Source organism: Nerophis ophidion, linkage group LG26 (genome assembly GCF_033978795.1).
Source record: "Nerophis ophidion isolate RoL-2023_Sa linkage group LG26, RoL_Noph_v1.0, whole genome shotgun sequence".
Classification (NCBI taxonomy): Eukaryota; Metazoa; Chordata; class Actinopteri; order Syngnathiformes; family Syngnathidae; genus Nerophis; species Nerophis ophidion.
In genome coordinates this window covers 35,297,906-35,314,681 of record NC_084636.1, presented here as the reverse complement: position 1 = coordinate 35,314,681, position 16,776 = coordinate 35,297,906, and the positions used below count along the sequence as shown (strand labels likewise).

Genomic DNA, 16,776 nt, shown 5'->3' with positions numbered 1-16,776 from the left:
TTCTCCTTCTCTCCATCCCTCCATCCATCCTCTAATCCTAGTTCCTGGTCGGTGGCTCCTTCTGCAGAAGGAGACTGAGGTGTTCCAAGGTCAGCAGATGAAAAAAACAACCTTCCAGTCCTTGTCCTGAGTCCTGAGTCCTGCCTCCTCCAAGCACCTCACCAAGGATGACCTAGATTCTGGAGTTCCTCACTTTGTCTCTTAAAGGAACCTGTTGTGTGTCCATGGTCTGACTCCTTCAGTTCTTACCTACAAGCGTGTGACAGAAGTGAGGAAGGTCCATGGACCAGGACTTTGAGTTCTGTCTTCACCAACAGGGTCTGACATGATCTCAGAAGTCCCTCTGGCCATTGTGCCTTCCCTCACTTGTGAAGCAGACCCTGAAACACTTGAACTTCTCCAAGAAGAACTTGCTCTCAGCCCAAACTGTAAAATCCATCATTCTTCCTTCTGAAAAACCCTCGCCTTGGATATGGAGGAGCTGACTTGTAGCATGAAGTGCGCTTACATCCAGAAGACACCATGCTGACCACGATAGACGAGGACGTGCTGGAACTCTGCACCAACACCGTGACCAGGACTCCGATCACCAGGCCGGCCACAGGGTTGGACAAAATCACGTTGTCCTTGAAGATGTCCCCCGCAGCTTTGCCTGCGCACAAACAACCAGAAGGGACATCAGGAGGACCTTCAGCTTCTTCTTCTTCTTCATCAAATCTCTCACCTCCAACAAGCTGGAAAGCTGAGCTGAGGACGTCCAGCGAGCAGATGAACAAGTAAAGAAGTCCCAGCAGAGTCAGCAGTTTCAATAAAGCCGTCAGCACACGCATGATCTTCCCTTTGGTGTCCAGGTCTGCAGGACAAAATCAGAGGGACAAGATCAGAGGGAGAAGATCAGAAGGACAAAATTAGAGGGAGAAGATCAGAAGAAACAAGAACAGAGGAAAAAGATCAACAAGACAAGATCATAGGGACAAGTTTAGAGGGACAAAATAAGAGGAACAAATTTAGAGGAACAAGATCAAATTGACAAGATCGGAGGGACAAGTTTAGAAGGATAAGATCAGAGGAAACAAGATTACAGGAAACAAGATCCGAGGGAAAAGATCAAAAAGACAAGACCAGCAGGACAAGATCAGAAGGACAAGATCAGAGGGACAAGGTCAAAAGGACAAGGTCAGAGGGCCAAGGTCAGAAGGACAAGATTAGAAGGACTAGATCAGAGGAATAATATCAAAAAGACAATATCAAAAGGACACAATCACAGGGACATGATCAAAAAGACAAGATCAAAGGGACAATGTCACAGGGACAAGATCAGAGGCACAAGATCAGAAGGATATGATCAAAAGGACAAGATCAAAGGGACAACATCTTAAAGATAAGATCAGAGGGACAAGGTCAGAAAGACAAGACCAGAAGGACAAGATCAGAGGGACAATATCAAAAGGAAAAAAACAGAAAGACAGGATCAGAAGGACAAGATCAGAGGGAAAAGTTTAGAAGGACAAGATCAGAAGGACAGGACCCTAAAGGCAAGGTCAGAAGGACAAGATCAGAAGGAAAAGATCTGAGGGATAAGGTCAAAAGGACAGAGGCACAAGATCAGAAGGATATGATCAAAAGGACAAGATTAAAGGGACAACATCTTAAAGATAAGATCAGAGGGACAAGGTCAGAAAGACAATATCAGAAGGACAAGATCAGAGGGACAATATCAAAAGGAAAACATCAGAAAGATAGGATCAGAAGGACAAGATCAGAGGGAAAAGTTTAGAATGACAAGATCAGAAGGACAGGACCCTAAAGGCAAGGTCAGAAGGACAAGATCAGAAGGAAAAGATTTGAGGGATAAGGTCAAAAGGACAGAGGGACAAGATCAGAAAGACAATATCAGAAGAATCAAGATCAGAGGGAAAATTTTAGAAGGACAAGATCAGAAAGACAGGACCACGGAGACAAGATCAGAAGGACAAGATCAGAGGGACAAGATCAAAAGGAAAATATCAGAAAGACAGGATCAGAAGGACAAGGTCAGAAGGAGAAGATCAGAGGGATAAGGTCAAAAAGACAGAGGGATGAGATCAAAAGGACAAAATCAGAGGAACAAATTTAGAGGAACAAGATCAAATTGACAAGATCGGAGGGACAAGTTTAGAAGGATAAGATCAGAGGAAACAGGATTACAGGAAACAAGATCCGAAGGAAAAGATCAAAAAGACAAGACCAGCAGGACAAGATCAGAAGGACAAGATCAGAGGGACAAGGTCAAAAGGACAAGGTCAGAGGGCCAAGGTCAGAAGGACAAGATTAGAAGGACTAGATCACAGGAATAATATCGAAGGGACAAGATCAGAAGGACAAGATCAGAGTAACAAGATCAAAAAGAGAATATCAAAAGGACACAATCAGAGGGACATGATCAAAAAGACAAGATCAAAGGGAGAATGTCACAGGGACAAGATCAGAGGCACAAGATCAGAAGGACAAGATTAAAGGGACAACATCTTAAAGATAAGATCAGAGGGACAAGGTCAGAAAGACAAGATCAGAAGGACAAGATCAGAGGGACAATATCAAAAGGAAAAAAATCAGAAAGACAGGATCAGAAGGACAAAATCAGAGGGAAAAGTTTAGAAGGACAAGATCAGAAGGACAGGACCCTAAAGGCAAGGTCAGAAGGACAAGATCAGAAGGAAAAGATCTGAGGGATAAGGTCAGAAGGACAGAGGGACAAGATCAGAAAGACAATTTCAGAAGAATCAAGATCAGAGGGAAAAGTTTAGAAGGACAAGATCAGAAAGACAGGACCACAAAGACAAGATCAGAAGGACAAGATCAGAGGGACAAGATCAAAAGGAAAAGATCAGAAATACAGGATCAGACGTACAAGATCAGAAGGAGAAGATCGGAGGATAAGGTCAAAAAGACAGAGGGATGAGATCAAAGGGACAAGATCAGAAGGACAAGATCAGAGGAACAAGATAAAAAAGACAAGATAAATGGACAATATCAGAAGGACAAGATCAGAGGGACACGATCAACAAGACAAGATCAAAGGGACAATATCAGAGGGACAAGATCAGAATGATTAGATTAGAAGCACAAGATCAGAGAGACATAATCAAAAGAACAAGAATAGAGGGACAAGATCTTGAAGATAAGATCAGAAGGACAAGATCAGAAGAACTATATCAAAAAGACAAGATTAAAGGGACAAGATCAGAGGTACTAGATCAAAAATACATGATCAGAGAAACAAGATCAGAGGAACATGATCAAAAAAACAAGATCGCATGGGCAATATCAGAATAACAAGATCAGAGGAACAAGATCAGAAAGAAAGGATCAGAATGACAAGATCAGAAGGCCAGAGGGACAAGATCAGAAAGACAAGATCAGAAGAAAAAATATCAGAGGGACAAGATCAGAAGGACAGGACCCTAAAGACAAGATCAGAAGGACAAGATCAGAGGGACAAGATCAGAAGGACAAGATCAGAAGGACAGGAACCTAAAGACAAGATCAGAAGGACAAGATCAGACAAACAATATCAAAAAGATCAAAAAGACAAGATCAAAAAGACAAGATCAAAAGGACAATATCATAAGGACAATATCAAAAAGACAAGATCAGAGGGACATGATCAAAAAGACAAGATCAAAAGGACAATATCAGGGGGACAATACCAGAAGGACAAGATCAGAAAGATACTATTAGAAGAAACAAGATCATAGGGACATGATCAAAAGGACAAGATTGGAGGGACTAGATCTTAAAGATAAGATTAGAGGGACAAGGTCCGAAAGACAAGATCAGAAGGACAAGATCAGAGGGACAAAATCAGAAGGACAAGATCAGAAGGACAGGAACCTAAAGACAAGATCAGAAGGACAAGATCAAAGGGACAAGATCAGAAGGAAAATATCAGACGAACAATATCAATAAGATAAAAAAGACAAGATCAAATTGACAAGATCAGAGGGACATGATCAAAAAGACAAGATCAAAAGGACAATATCAGAGGGACATTATCAGAAGGACAAGATCAGAAAGATACTATTAGAAGAAACAAGATCATAGGGACATGATCAAAAGGACAAGATTGGAGGGACAAGATCAGAAGGACAAGATCAGAGGGACAAGATCAAAAAGAAAAGTTTAGAAATACAAGATCAGAAGGACAAGATCAAAAGAACAAGATCAGAGGGACAATATGCGAAGGACAAGATCAGAGGGACACAATCAGAAGGACAAGTTCTGAGGGACAAGATCAGAGGGACAAGATCAGAAGGACAAGATCAGAGGGACACAATCAGAAGGACAAGTTCTGAGGGACAAGATCAGAGGGACAAGATCATAAAGATAAGATCAAAAGAACAAGATCAGAGGGACAAGATGCGAAGGACAAGATCAGAGGGACACAATCAGAAGGACAAGATCAGAGGGACAAGATCAGAGGGACAAGATCAGAGGGGCAAGATCAGAGGGGCAAGATCAAAAAGACAAGATTATAACATCAGCACTCCAACCAAGTCTCACCAGACCACTTGACCCCTGTGTCTTTCAGCTCCGGCAGGTCCCAGGGATTCTCCTGACCCGAGTCCTGGTTGACCAGGTCCACGGTGGAGTAGGCGGGCAGGATGGATCCATCCTTCACATCCTTACTTTGCTCTTCAGGATGAGACACGTAGAAACGTTACCGGGCGTGAGACGATAAGGAGGAACGCGTCCAAAATGGGGACCTACCAAAGTCCTGGGGGGGGTCTGTCCCCAACTGTGGTCCGGGACTCATGACTGGAACCAAGGACAGAAGACTTTGTGTCAGGGTTCAATTTCAAAGGCAGTTTCCTGGAGACCCAGCAGATGTCTCCAAGTCCAACACACTTAGAATGAGTCTGTTCCAGAGAAGAAAACAGATGTATTTTATTTTGAAGGGCTAGACCACATGAATTATTCCACTGCCACAGCAATCAATCAATCAATCAATCAATCAATCAATCAATCAATTTTGTCTCAGAACCAGCCAATGAGGTGCCTCGGTCTTAATTAAGAAGCAACAACAAATTTTGAACCTGATTGTTTTTACACTGACATTTTTTAGACTTATTTTTTTACACAAAATTATTTTACACTTTTACACAACATTTTTGTGCACCTTTATTTATTTAAGTATTTTAACAGATTTTTTTTCACATTAAAATGTTTTTACAAATTTTTTTACACTAAATTATTTTACACTTTTACACGACATTTTTGTGCACCTTTATTTATTTAAGTATTTTAACTGATTTTTTTACATTAAAATGTTTTTACAAAATTTTTTTACACAAAATTATTTTACACTTTTACACAACATTTTTGTGCACCTTTATTTATATAAGTATTTTAACATATTTTTTTTACATTAAAATGTTTTTACAATTTTTTTTACACTAAATTATTTTACACTTTTACACGACATTTTTGTGCACCTTTATTTATTTAAGTATTTTAACTGATTTTTTTACATTAAAATGTTTTTACAAATATTTTTTTACACTAAATTATTTTACACTTTTACACAACATTTTTGTGCACCTTTATTTATATAAGTATTTTAACTGATTTTTTTTACATTAAAATGTTTTTACAAATATTTTTTTACACTAAATTATTTTACACTTTTACACGACATTTTTGTGCACCTTTATTTATTTAAGTATTTTAACTGATTTTTTTTACATTAAAATGTTTTTACAATTTTTTTACACTAAATTATTTTACACTTTTACACGACATTTTTGTGCACCTTTATTTATTTAAGTATTTTAACTGATTTTTTTTACATTAAAATGTTTTTACAAATATTTTTTTACACTAAATTATTTTACACTTTTACACAACATTTTTGTGCACCTTTATTCATTTAAGTATTTTAACTGGGTTTTTTTCACATTAAATTTTTTTTACAAATATTTTTTTACACTAAATTATTTTACACTTTTACACAACATTTTTGTGCACCTTTATTTATTTAAGTATTTTAACTTATTTTTTTTACATTAAAATGGTTTTACAAAGATTTTTTTACACTAAATTATTTTACACTTTTACACGACATTTTTGTGCACCTTTATTTATTTAAGTATTTTAACTGATTTTTTTACATTAAAATGTTTTTACAAATATTTTTTTACACTAAATTATTTTACACTTTTACACGACATTTTCGTGCACCTTTATTTATATAAGTATTTTAACAGATTTTTTTTACATTAAAATGTTTTTACAAATATTTTTTTACACTAAATTATTTTACACTTTTACACAACATTTTTGTGCACCTTTATTTATTTAAGTATTTTAACTGATTTTTTTTACATTAAAATGTTTTTACAAATATTTTTTACACTAAATTATTTTACACTTTTACACAACATTTTTGTGCACCTTTATTTATTTAACTATTTTAACTGATTTTTTTTCACATTAAAATGTTTTTACAAATATTTTTTTACACTAAATTATTTTACACTTTTACACGACATTTTTGCGCACCTTTATTTATTTAAGTATTTTAACTGTTTTTTTTCACATTAAAATGTTTTTACAATTTTTTTTTACACTAAATTATTTTACACTTTTACATAACATTTTTGTGCACCTTTATTTATTTAAGTATTTTAACTGATTTTTTTTACATTAAAATGTATTTACAAATATTTTTTTACACAAAATTTGTCTGCATTGATTTTTTTAACAGTGCATTATTTTTGTTTTACACTGATTTTTTTTTACACAATTTATTTTTATTACATTGATTTTTTTTGTGCACAAATATTTTCCCCACTCATTTTCTATATCCTGAATTTTTTTTACACTAAGTATTTTAACTGATTTTTTTTCACATTAAAATGTTTTTACAAATATTTCTTTACACAAAATTTGTCTGCATTGATTTTTTTAACACTGCATTATTTTTGTTTTACACTGATTTTTTTTACACAATTCATTTTTATTACATTGATTTTTTTTGTGCACAAATATTTTTCCCACTCATTTTCTATATCCTGAATTTTTTTACACTAAGTTTTTTAACTGAATTTCTTTTACATTAAAATATTTTTTTTACAGAATTTTTCACGCTGAATTTGTGTGCACTGATTTTTTTTCACTGACTTTTTTCTACAATCTATTTTTATTGCATTTATTTTTTGCACCACTATTTTTACACACTATTTTTACACTAAATTAAAATGTTTTCAATCTGAAATTTTTGCACAAAGTTTGTCTGCACTGATTTTTTTTCACTGATTTTTTATACAATTATTTTTTTTGTTTTGATTTTTTTTGCACCAATATTTATACACAAATGTTTTTGTGCACTGAATTTGTTTTCACGCTCTTTTTTTTACACCGAATCTTCATTAAATTTATTTTTAGCACACAGAATTTTGTGCACCAATATCTTTTAAACTGAATTCCTTTTTCACACTATTTTTACACAAAGTCTTACCCCTGATTTTTTTTTTACATTAAAACTTTTTTACAATTAATTTTTTACACTAAATTTGTCAGATTTTTTTACACTGAATTTTTTTTGTTTTACACAGATTTTCTTTACCCTGAATTTTTTTCCACACATTTTTTCCACAGTCTTTTAACTTTTTGTTTTTTTTACATTAAGATGTTTTTAAACAGATTTTTTTTGCACTAAATTTGATTGTACTAATTTGTTTTTCTCTGAATTTTTGTACAATTATTTTTTATTGCATTGAGGTTTTTTTTTTGCATCAATATTTTTTACACTGATTTTCTTCACCGTGAATTGTTTTGCCACACATTTTTTTACTTAATTATTTCATACAAACATGATTTTACACAGAATTTTTGTATACAATTATATATTGTTGCATTTCCTTTTTTTGCACCAATATTTTTTACCCTGATTTTTTCTGCACATTATTTTTCACGCAATTTTTTTTTACATTCAATATTTTTTACACTGAATTTTTATTAGACAGAATTTTTGTGCACCAATACTTTTTTACTGATTTTCTTTACCCTGCATTTTTCCACGCTATTTTTAGTCTTTTACCTGATTTTTTTTTATATTAAAAAGTTTTTCCAATAATTTTTTTACACTAAATTTGTCTGCACCGATTGTAGCTGAGATAGGCACCAGCGACCGCAAAGTGGAAAAAGTGGTAGAAAATGGATGGATGGAAGATTTTTTTAAAAACTGAATTGTTTTTATTTTGCACATATTTTTTTTGCACTGAATTTCTTATACAAGTAATTTTTATTACATTGATTTTGTTTTGCACACAAATATTTTTTACACTGAGTTTCTTTACCCTGAATTGTTTTCAAACTATTTTTTTACAGTCTTTCATTGTTTTTTTTTTTTTTTTACTTTAAAATGTTTTTAAACTGAATTATTTTTTACACAAAATTTGTTTGCACTATTATTTTTCTCTCGATTTTTTATACAATTATTTCTCATTGCATTGAGTGTTTTTTTGCACCAATATTTTTTACACTGATTTTCTTCACCGTAAATTGTTTTTCCACACATTGTCTTTTAACTTAATTATTTTACACAAACATGTTTTACACTGAAATTTTTACACCAAATGTTTTACAATGATTTTTTTTAACTTTCAAAAGTTTTTAAACTTACGTTTTTGCATTAAATTTGTCTGCACTGATTTTCTTTACATGAAATTGTTTTTGTCTTTTAACCGATTTTTGTTTTACACAAAAATGTTTTTAAACGGAATTTTTTGCACTAAATTTGTCTGCAATGATTTTTTTATACAATTAATTTTTATTACATGGAATTTTTGTCTACCAACATTTTTTACACGGATTTACTTAACCCTGAATTTTTGGACACAAATTTTTCCACAAGGTCTTTTAACTGTTTTTTTTTTTTTTTTACATTAAGATGTTTTTAAACTGAATTTTTTTACACTAAATTTGTTTGCAATAATTTGTTTGTCTCTGAATTTTTATACAATTATTTTTTTATCGCATTGAGGTTTTTTTTGCATCAATATTTTTTACACTGATTTTCTTCACCGTGAATTGTTTTTCCACACATTATTTTTACTTTGTCTTTTAACTTAATTATTTTTACACAAACATGTTTTACACTGAAATTTTTACACCAAATGTTTTACAATGATTTTTTTTACTTTAAAAAGTTTTTAAACTTAAGTTTTTACATTAAATTTGTCTGCACTGATTTTCTTTACATGAAATTGTTTTTGTTTTACACCGATTTCTTTTACTCCGAGTCTTTTAACCGATTTTTGTTTTACACAAAAATGTTTTAAACTGAATTTTTTGCACTAAATTTGTCTGCAATGATTTTTTTATACAATTAATTTTTATTACATTGAATTTTTGTCTACCAACATTTTTTACACGGATTTACTTTACCCTGAATTTTTGGACACAAATTTTTCCACAAGCTCTTTTAACTGTTTGGGGTTTTTTTTACATTAAGATGTTTTTAAACTTAATTTTTTTACACTAAATTTGTTTGCAATAATTTGTTTGTCTCTGAATTTTTATACAATTATTTTTTTATTGCATTGAGGTTTTTTTTTGCATCAATATTTTTTACATTGATTTTCTTCACCGTAAATTGTTTTTCCACACATTATTTTTACTTTGTCTTTTAACTTAATTTTTTTACACAAACATGTTTTACACTGAAATTTTTACACCAAATGTTTTACAATTATTTTTTTTTACTTTAAAAAGTTTTTAAACTTACGTTTTTACATTAAATTTGTTTGTACTGATTTTCTTTACATGAAATTGTTTTTGTTTTACACTAATTTCTTTTATTCCGAGTCTTTTAACCGATTTTTGTTTTACACAAAAATGTTTTTAAACCAAAATTTGTCTGCAATGATTTTTTTATACAATTAATTTTTATTACATGGAATTTTTGTCTACCAACATTTTTTACACGGATTTACTTTACCCTGAATTTTTGGAAACAAATTTTTCCACAAGGTCTTTTAACTGTTTGGGTTTTTTTTTTTTACATTAAGATGTTTTTAAACTGAATTTTTTTACACTAAATTTGTTTGCAATAATTTGTTTGTCTCTGAATTTTTATACAATTATTTTTTTATTGCATTGAGGTTTTTTTTTGCATCAATATTTTTTACATTGATTTTCTTCACCGTGAATTGTTTTTCCACACATTATTTTTTACTTTGTCTTTTAACTTAATTTTTTTACACAAACATGTTTTACACTGAAATTTTTACACCAAATGTTTTACAATTATTTTTTTTTACTTTAAAAAGTTTTTAAACTTACGTTTTTACATTAAATTTGTTTGTACTGATTTTCTTTACATGAAATTGTTTTTGTTTTACACTAATTTCTTTTATTCCGAGTCTTTTAACCGATTTTTGTTTTACACAAAAATGTTTTTAAACCAAAATTTGTCTGCAATGATTTTTTTATACAATTAATTTTTATTACATGGAATTTTTGTCTACCAACATTTTTTACACGGATTTACTTTACCCTGAATTTTTGGAAACAAATTTTTCCACAAGGTCTTTTAACTGTTTGGGTTTTTTTTTTTACATTAAGATGTTTTTAAACTGAATTTTTTTACACTAAATTTGTTTGCAATAATTTGTTTGTCTCTGAATTTTTATACAATTATTTTTTTATTGCATTGAGGTTTTTTTTGCATCGATATTTTTTACACTGATTTTCTTCACCGTAAATAGTTTTTCCACATATTATTTTTACTTTGTCTTTTAACTTAATTATTTTTACACAAACATGTTTTACACTGAAATTTTTACACCAAATGTTTTACAATGATTTTTTTTACTTTAAAAAGTTTTTAAACTTAAGTTTTTACATTAAATTTGTCTGTACTGATTTTCTTTACATGAAATTGTTTTTGTTTTACACCGATTTCTTTTACTCCGAGTCTTTTAACCGATTTTAGTTTTACACAAAAATGTTTTTAAACTAAAATTTTTCTGCAATGATTTTTTTATACAATTAATTTTTATTACATCGAATTTTTGTCTACCAATATTTTTTACACGGATTTAATTTACCCTGAATTTTTGGACACAAATTTTTCCACAAGCTCTTTTAACTGTTTGGGTTTTTTTTACATTAAGATGTTTTTAAACTGAATTTTTTTATACGAAATTTGTTTGCACTAATTTGCTTGTCTCTGAATTTTTATACAATTATTTTTTTATTGCATTGAGGTTTTTTTTGCATCAATATTTTTTACACTGATTTTCTTCACCGTGAATTGTTTTTCCACACATTATTTTTACTTTGTCTTTTAACTTAATTATTTTTACACAAACATGTTTTACACTGAAATTTTTACACCAAATGTTTTACAATGATTTTTTTATTTTAAAAAGTTTTTAAACTTAAGTTTTTACATAAAATTTGTCTGCACTGATTTTCTTTACATGAAATTGTTTTTGTTTTACACCGATTTCTTTTATTCCGAGTCTTTTAACCGATTTTTGTTTAACACAAAAATGTTTTTAAACTGAATTTTTTGCACTAAATTTGTCTGCAATGATTTTTTTATACAATTAATTTTTATTACATTGAATTTTTGTCTACCAACATTTTTTACACGGATTTACTTTACCCTGAATTTTTGGACACAAATTTTTCCACAAGCTCTTTTAACTGTTTGGGGTTTTTTTTACATTAAGATGTTTTTAAACTGAATTTTTTTTACACTAAATTTGTTTGCAATAATTTGTTTGTCTCTGAATTTTTATACAATTATTTTTTATTGCATTGAGGGTTTTTTTGCATCAAAATTTTTTACACTGATTTTCTTCACCGTAAATTGTTTTTCCACACATTGTCTTTTAACTTAATTATTTTACACAAACATGTTTTACACTGAAATTTTTACACCAAATGTTTTACAATGATTTTTTTTACTTTAAAAAGTTTTTAAACTTAAGTTTTTACATTAAATTTGTCTGTACTGATTTTCTTTACATTAAATTGTTTTTGTTTTACACCGATTTCTTTTACTCCGAGTCTTTTAACCGATTTTAGTTTTACACAAAAATGTTTTTAAACTAAAATTTTTCTGCAATGATTTTTTTATACAATTAATTTTTATTACATTGAATTTTTGTCTACCAATATTTTTTACACGGATTTAATTCACCCTGAATTTTTGGACACAAATTTTTCCACAAGGTCTTTTAACTGTTTGGGTTTTTTTTACATTAAGATGTTTTTAAACTGAATTTTTTTATACGAAATTTGTTTGCACTAATTTGTTTGTCTCTGAATTTTTATACAATTATTTTTTTATTGCATTGAGGTTTTTTTTGCATCAATATTTTTTACACTGATTTTCTTCACCGTGAATTGTTTTTCCACACATTATTTTTACTTTGTCTTTTAACTTAATTATTTTTACACAAACATGTTTTACACTGAAATTTTTACACCAAATGTTTTACAATGATTTTTTTTTTTACTTTAAAACGTTTTTAAACTTACGTTTTTACATTAAATTTGTCTGCACTGATTTTCTTTACATGAAATTGTTTTTGTTTTACACCGATTTCTTTTACTCCGAGTCTTTTAACCGATTTTTGTTTTACACAAAAATGTTTTTAAACAGAATTTTTTGCACTAAATTTGTCTGCAATGATTTTTTTATACAATTAATTTTTATTACATTGAATTTTTGTCTACCAACATTTTTTACACGGATTTACTTAACCCTGAATTTTTGGACACAAATTTTTCCACAAGCTCTTTTAACTGTTTGGGTTTTTTTTTACATTAAGATGTTTTTAAACTGAATTTTTTTACACTAAATTTGTTTGCAATAATTTGTTTGTCTCTGAATTTTTATGCAATTATTTTTTTATTGCATTGAGGTTTTTTTTGCATCAATATTTTTTACACTGATTTTCTTCACCGTAAATTGTTTTTCCACACATTGTCTTTTAACTTAATTATTTTACACAAACATGTTTTACACTGAAATTTTTACACCAAATGTTTTACAATGATTTTTTTTACTTTAAAAAGTTTTTAAACTTAAGTTTTTACATTAAATTTGTCTGAACTGATTTTCTTTACGTGAAATTGTTTTTGTTATACACCGATTTCTTTTACTCCGAGTCTTTTAACCGATTTTTGTTTTACACAAAAATGTTTTTAAACTGAATTTTTTGCACTAAATTTGTCTGCAAGTATTTTTTTATACAATTAATTTTTATTACATTGAATTTTTGTCTACCAACATTTTTTACACGGATTTGCTTTACCCTGAAGTTTTGGACACAAATTTTTCCACAAGGTTTGGGTATTTTATACATTAAGATGTTTTTAAACTGAATTTTTTTACACTAAATTTGTTTGCAATAATTTGTTTGTCTCTGAATTTTTATACAATTATTTTTTTATTGCATTGAGGTTTTTTTTCGCATCAATATTTTTTACACTGATTTTCTTCACCGTGAATTGTTTTTCCACACATTATTTTTACTTTGTCTTTTAACTTAATTATTTTACACAAACATGTTTTACACTGACATTTTTACACCAAATGTTTTACAATGATTTTTGTTTTACTTTAAAACGTTTTTAAACTTAAGTTTTTACATTAAATTTGTCTGCACTGATTTTCTTTACATGACATTTTTTTGTTTTACACCGATTTGTTTTACTCCGAGTCTTTTAACCGATTTTAGTTTTACACAAAAATGTTTTTTAACTAAAATTTGTCTGCAATGATTTTTTTATACAATTAATTTTTATTACATTTAATTTTTGTCTACCAACATTTTTTACACGGATTTACTTTACCCTGAATTTTTGGACACAAATTTTTCCACAAGCTCTTTTAACTGTTTGGGGGTTTTTTTACATTAAGATGTTTTTAAACTGAATTTTTTTACACTAAATTTGTTTGCAATAATTTGTTTGTCTCTGAATTTTTATACAATTATTTTTTTATTGCATTGAGGGTTTTTTTGCATCAATATTTTTTACACTGATTTTCTTCACCGTGAATTGTTTTTCCACACATTTTTTTACTTTGTCTTTTAACTTAATTATTTCATACAAACATGATTTTACACAGAATTTTTTTACACAAATTGTGTTTACAATGATTTTTTTACATTAAAATGTTTTGAAACTTAAGTTTTTACACTGAATTATTCTGCCCTGATTTTTTTTCACTGATTTTTGTATACAATTATGTTTTTTTGCATTTATGATTTCCTTTACCCGACATTTTTTCACACGATTTTTACACTAAGTCTTTCCCCCGATTTTTTTTTTGCATTAAAACGTTTTTACAATTAATCTTTTACAATAATTTCTCTGCACTGATTTTTTTACACTGAATTGTTTTTTGTTTTACAAAGAGTTTCTTTACCCGGAATTTTTTATACGCTGATTTAAAAAACAACAAACATTTTACTTAGTGAATTTTCAAACACTCTTTTTTTTTTTAATAAAATGATTTGATGTCGAAGAACAAACAAAATCTCTTCGCCAAATTCCAAGGCAAATATTCAATTTCCTCACAAATGTTGACACACAAAGAAAAGATCCCATTTGACAAATTAATTAATAAGAGGCTTTATGCAAATGAGCACATGAACTCACCTGCGTGTCCGTGCGTTGCGTGCACGCCGCTCTCACGCACCCGCTTCGTGCCGCAGACGAGGGGACACACCTGGGGGATGGGGGTGGGGGGCCACACACCTGTTTGCCGGGAAAGCCGCCCGCCCGCTGCCTTTATGCTCCTGCGAGCGCGCGCAAAGGTCGAGGCTACGGCCCCGCCCCCTGCATGGTCACGTGACCGCGGTGCTATGCAAATGAGGACAAATAGGCTGTAACGACACGAAGGTGTTATGAGCGCGCTGCCCTCTGGTGGCACACCTCAGTACTGCTGCACAATTATTAATACGAAGTCATTATTACTGTGTTGTGAGCTTAACTTCATGGATTAGAAAAACAATTACCACTCCACTTTAACTTGAAGACGTGCGTAGCAAAAATGCCAGCATAAAATGTTTCATTGTTAGAATATATGTTCGGTTTTTTTGCTATTTTTTATCAATTTATACCTAAAAATAATGGCCATCTTAGAAGTATGCTCACTTTTTCGATAGGTTTTCATGCTAACGTTAGCATGCTAAAATTCTATGCTAGTAATTTTGCAAATTTTATCCATTTAGATCTAAAATGTGTGGCTTGTGACACTTTTCGCCGTCATCCAAGTGAGATAACGCTTCCTATTATACGGTGTCAGCATTAGCTACATGCTAAAAAATAGCAAAACTGCTAACATAAAACAATAGCTGAATGCTAACGTTTTAGGCTAGCACTTTTGCAAAATGTATCAATTTAAACTTACAATTTGTGGCTTTTGATACTTTATACCGTCACTGTTGTCAACATATGCATGCGGCTAGCGATTTTATGCCAGCGTTTTTGCTATTTTTAGCGTGCAGCTAACATTTTAGGCTAGGACTTTTGCAAAATGTATCGATTTAATCTTACAATTTGTGGCTTTTGATACTTTATGCCATCATGGAAGGAAGCTCACTGTTGTCAACATATGCATACAGCTAATGATTTTTGCTAGTATTTTTTGCTATCTTTAGCATGTAGCTAATGGTTTATGCAAGTATTTTTGCTGTTTTTATTCGTTTACACTAGAAAAATTTTGGCTTTTGACACCTAGCATCATCTCAGAAGAATGCTAACCTTAAGTATGTCATCATGCTAACATTAGCATGCTAACACTTTATGCTAGCAAATTAGCTATGCAACTAATGTTTTATGCTAGTATTTTTGCTATTTTAGCATCCAGATAATATTTTGAGCTAACACGTTTGCTAAATGTAACAATTTAAACTTACAATTTGTGGCTTTTGATACTTTATACCGTCACTGTTGTCAACATATGCATGCGGCTAGCGATTTTATGCCAGCGTTTTTGCTATTTTTAGCGTGCAGCTAACATTTTAGGCTAGCACTTTTGCAAAATGTATCAATTTAAACTTACAATTTGTGGCTTTTGATACTTTATGCCGTCATGGAAGGAAGCTCACTGTTGTCAACATATGCATACAGCTAATGATTTTTGCTAGTATTTTTGCTATCTTTAGCATGTAGCTAATGGTTTATGCAAGTATTTTTGCTGTTTTTATTCGTTTACACTAGAAAAATTTTGGCTTTTGACACCTAGCATCATCTCAGAAGAATGCTAACCTTAAGTATGTCATCATGCTAACATTAGCATGCTAACACTTTATGCTAGCAAATTAGCTATGCAACTAATGTTTTATGCTAGTATTTTTGCTATTTTAGCATCCAGATAACATTTGGAGCTAACACGTTTGCTAAATGTAACAATTTAAACTTACAATTTGTGGCTTTTGATACTTTATACCGTCACTGTTGTCAACATATGCATGCGGCTAGCGATTTTATGCCAGCGTTTTTGCTATTTTTAGCGTGCAGCTAACATTTTAGGCTAGCACTTTTGCAAAATGTATCAATTTAAACTTACAATTTATGGCTTTTGATACTTTATGCCGTCATGGAAGGAAGCTCACTGTTGTCAACATATGCATACAGCTAATGATTTTTGCTAGTATTTTTGCTATCTTTAGCATGTAGCTAATGGTTTATGCAAGTATTTTTGCTGTTTTTATTCGTTTACACTAGAAAAATTTTGACTTTTGACACCTGGCATCATCTCAG

General features: G+C 30.5%; 1 protein-coding gene across 1 annotated transcript in view; it reads right to left on the bottom strand.

The window, feature by feature from the left end:
• The window catches only part of LOC133543692 (sodium-dependent phosphate transport protein 2B-like), a 27,141-nt gene extending 12,379 nt beyond the window's left edge, over positions 1-14,762 (bottom strand). Inside the window, exons 1-5 of the mRNA XM_061888397.1 lie at positions 14,668-14,762; positions 4,750-4,898; positions 4,543-4,674; positions 725-853; positions 509-652 (exon numbers count right to left, since the gene is read on the bottom strand). Of these exons, the coding sequence (XP_061744381.1) occupies positions 509-652; positions 725-853; positions 4,543-4,674; positions 4,750-4,795 (451 nt within the window). The 5' untranslated portion in view covers positions 4,796-4,898; positions 14,668-14,762. The remainder of the gene's footprint in view (positions 1-508; positions 653-724; positions 854-4,542; positions 4,675-4,749; positions 4,899-14,667) is intronic.
• Positions 14,763-16,776: the final 2,014 nt, after the last annotated feature.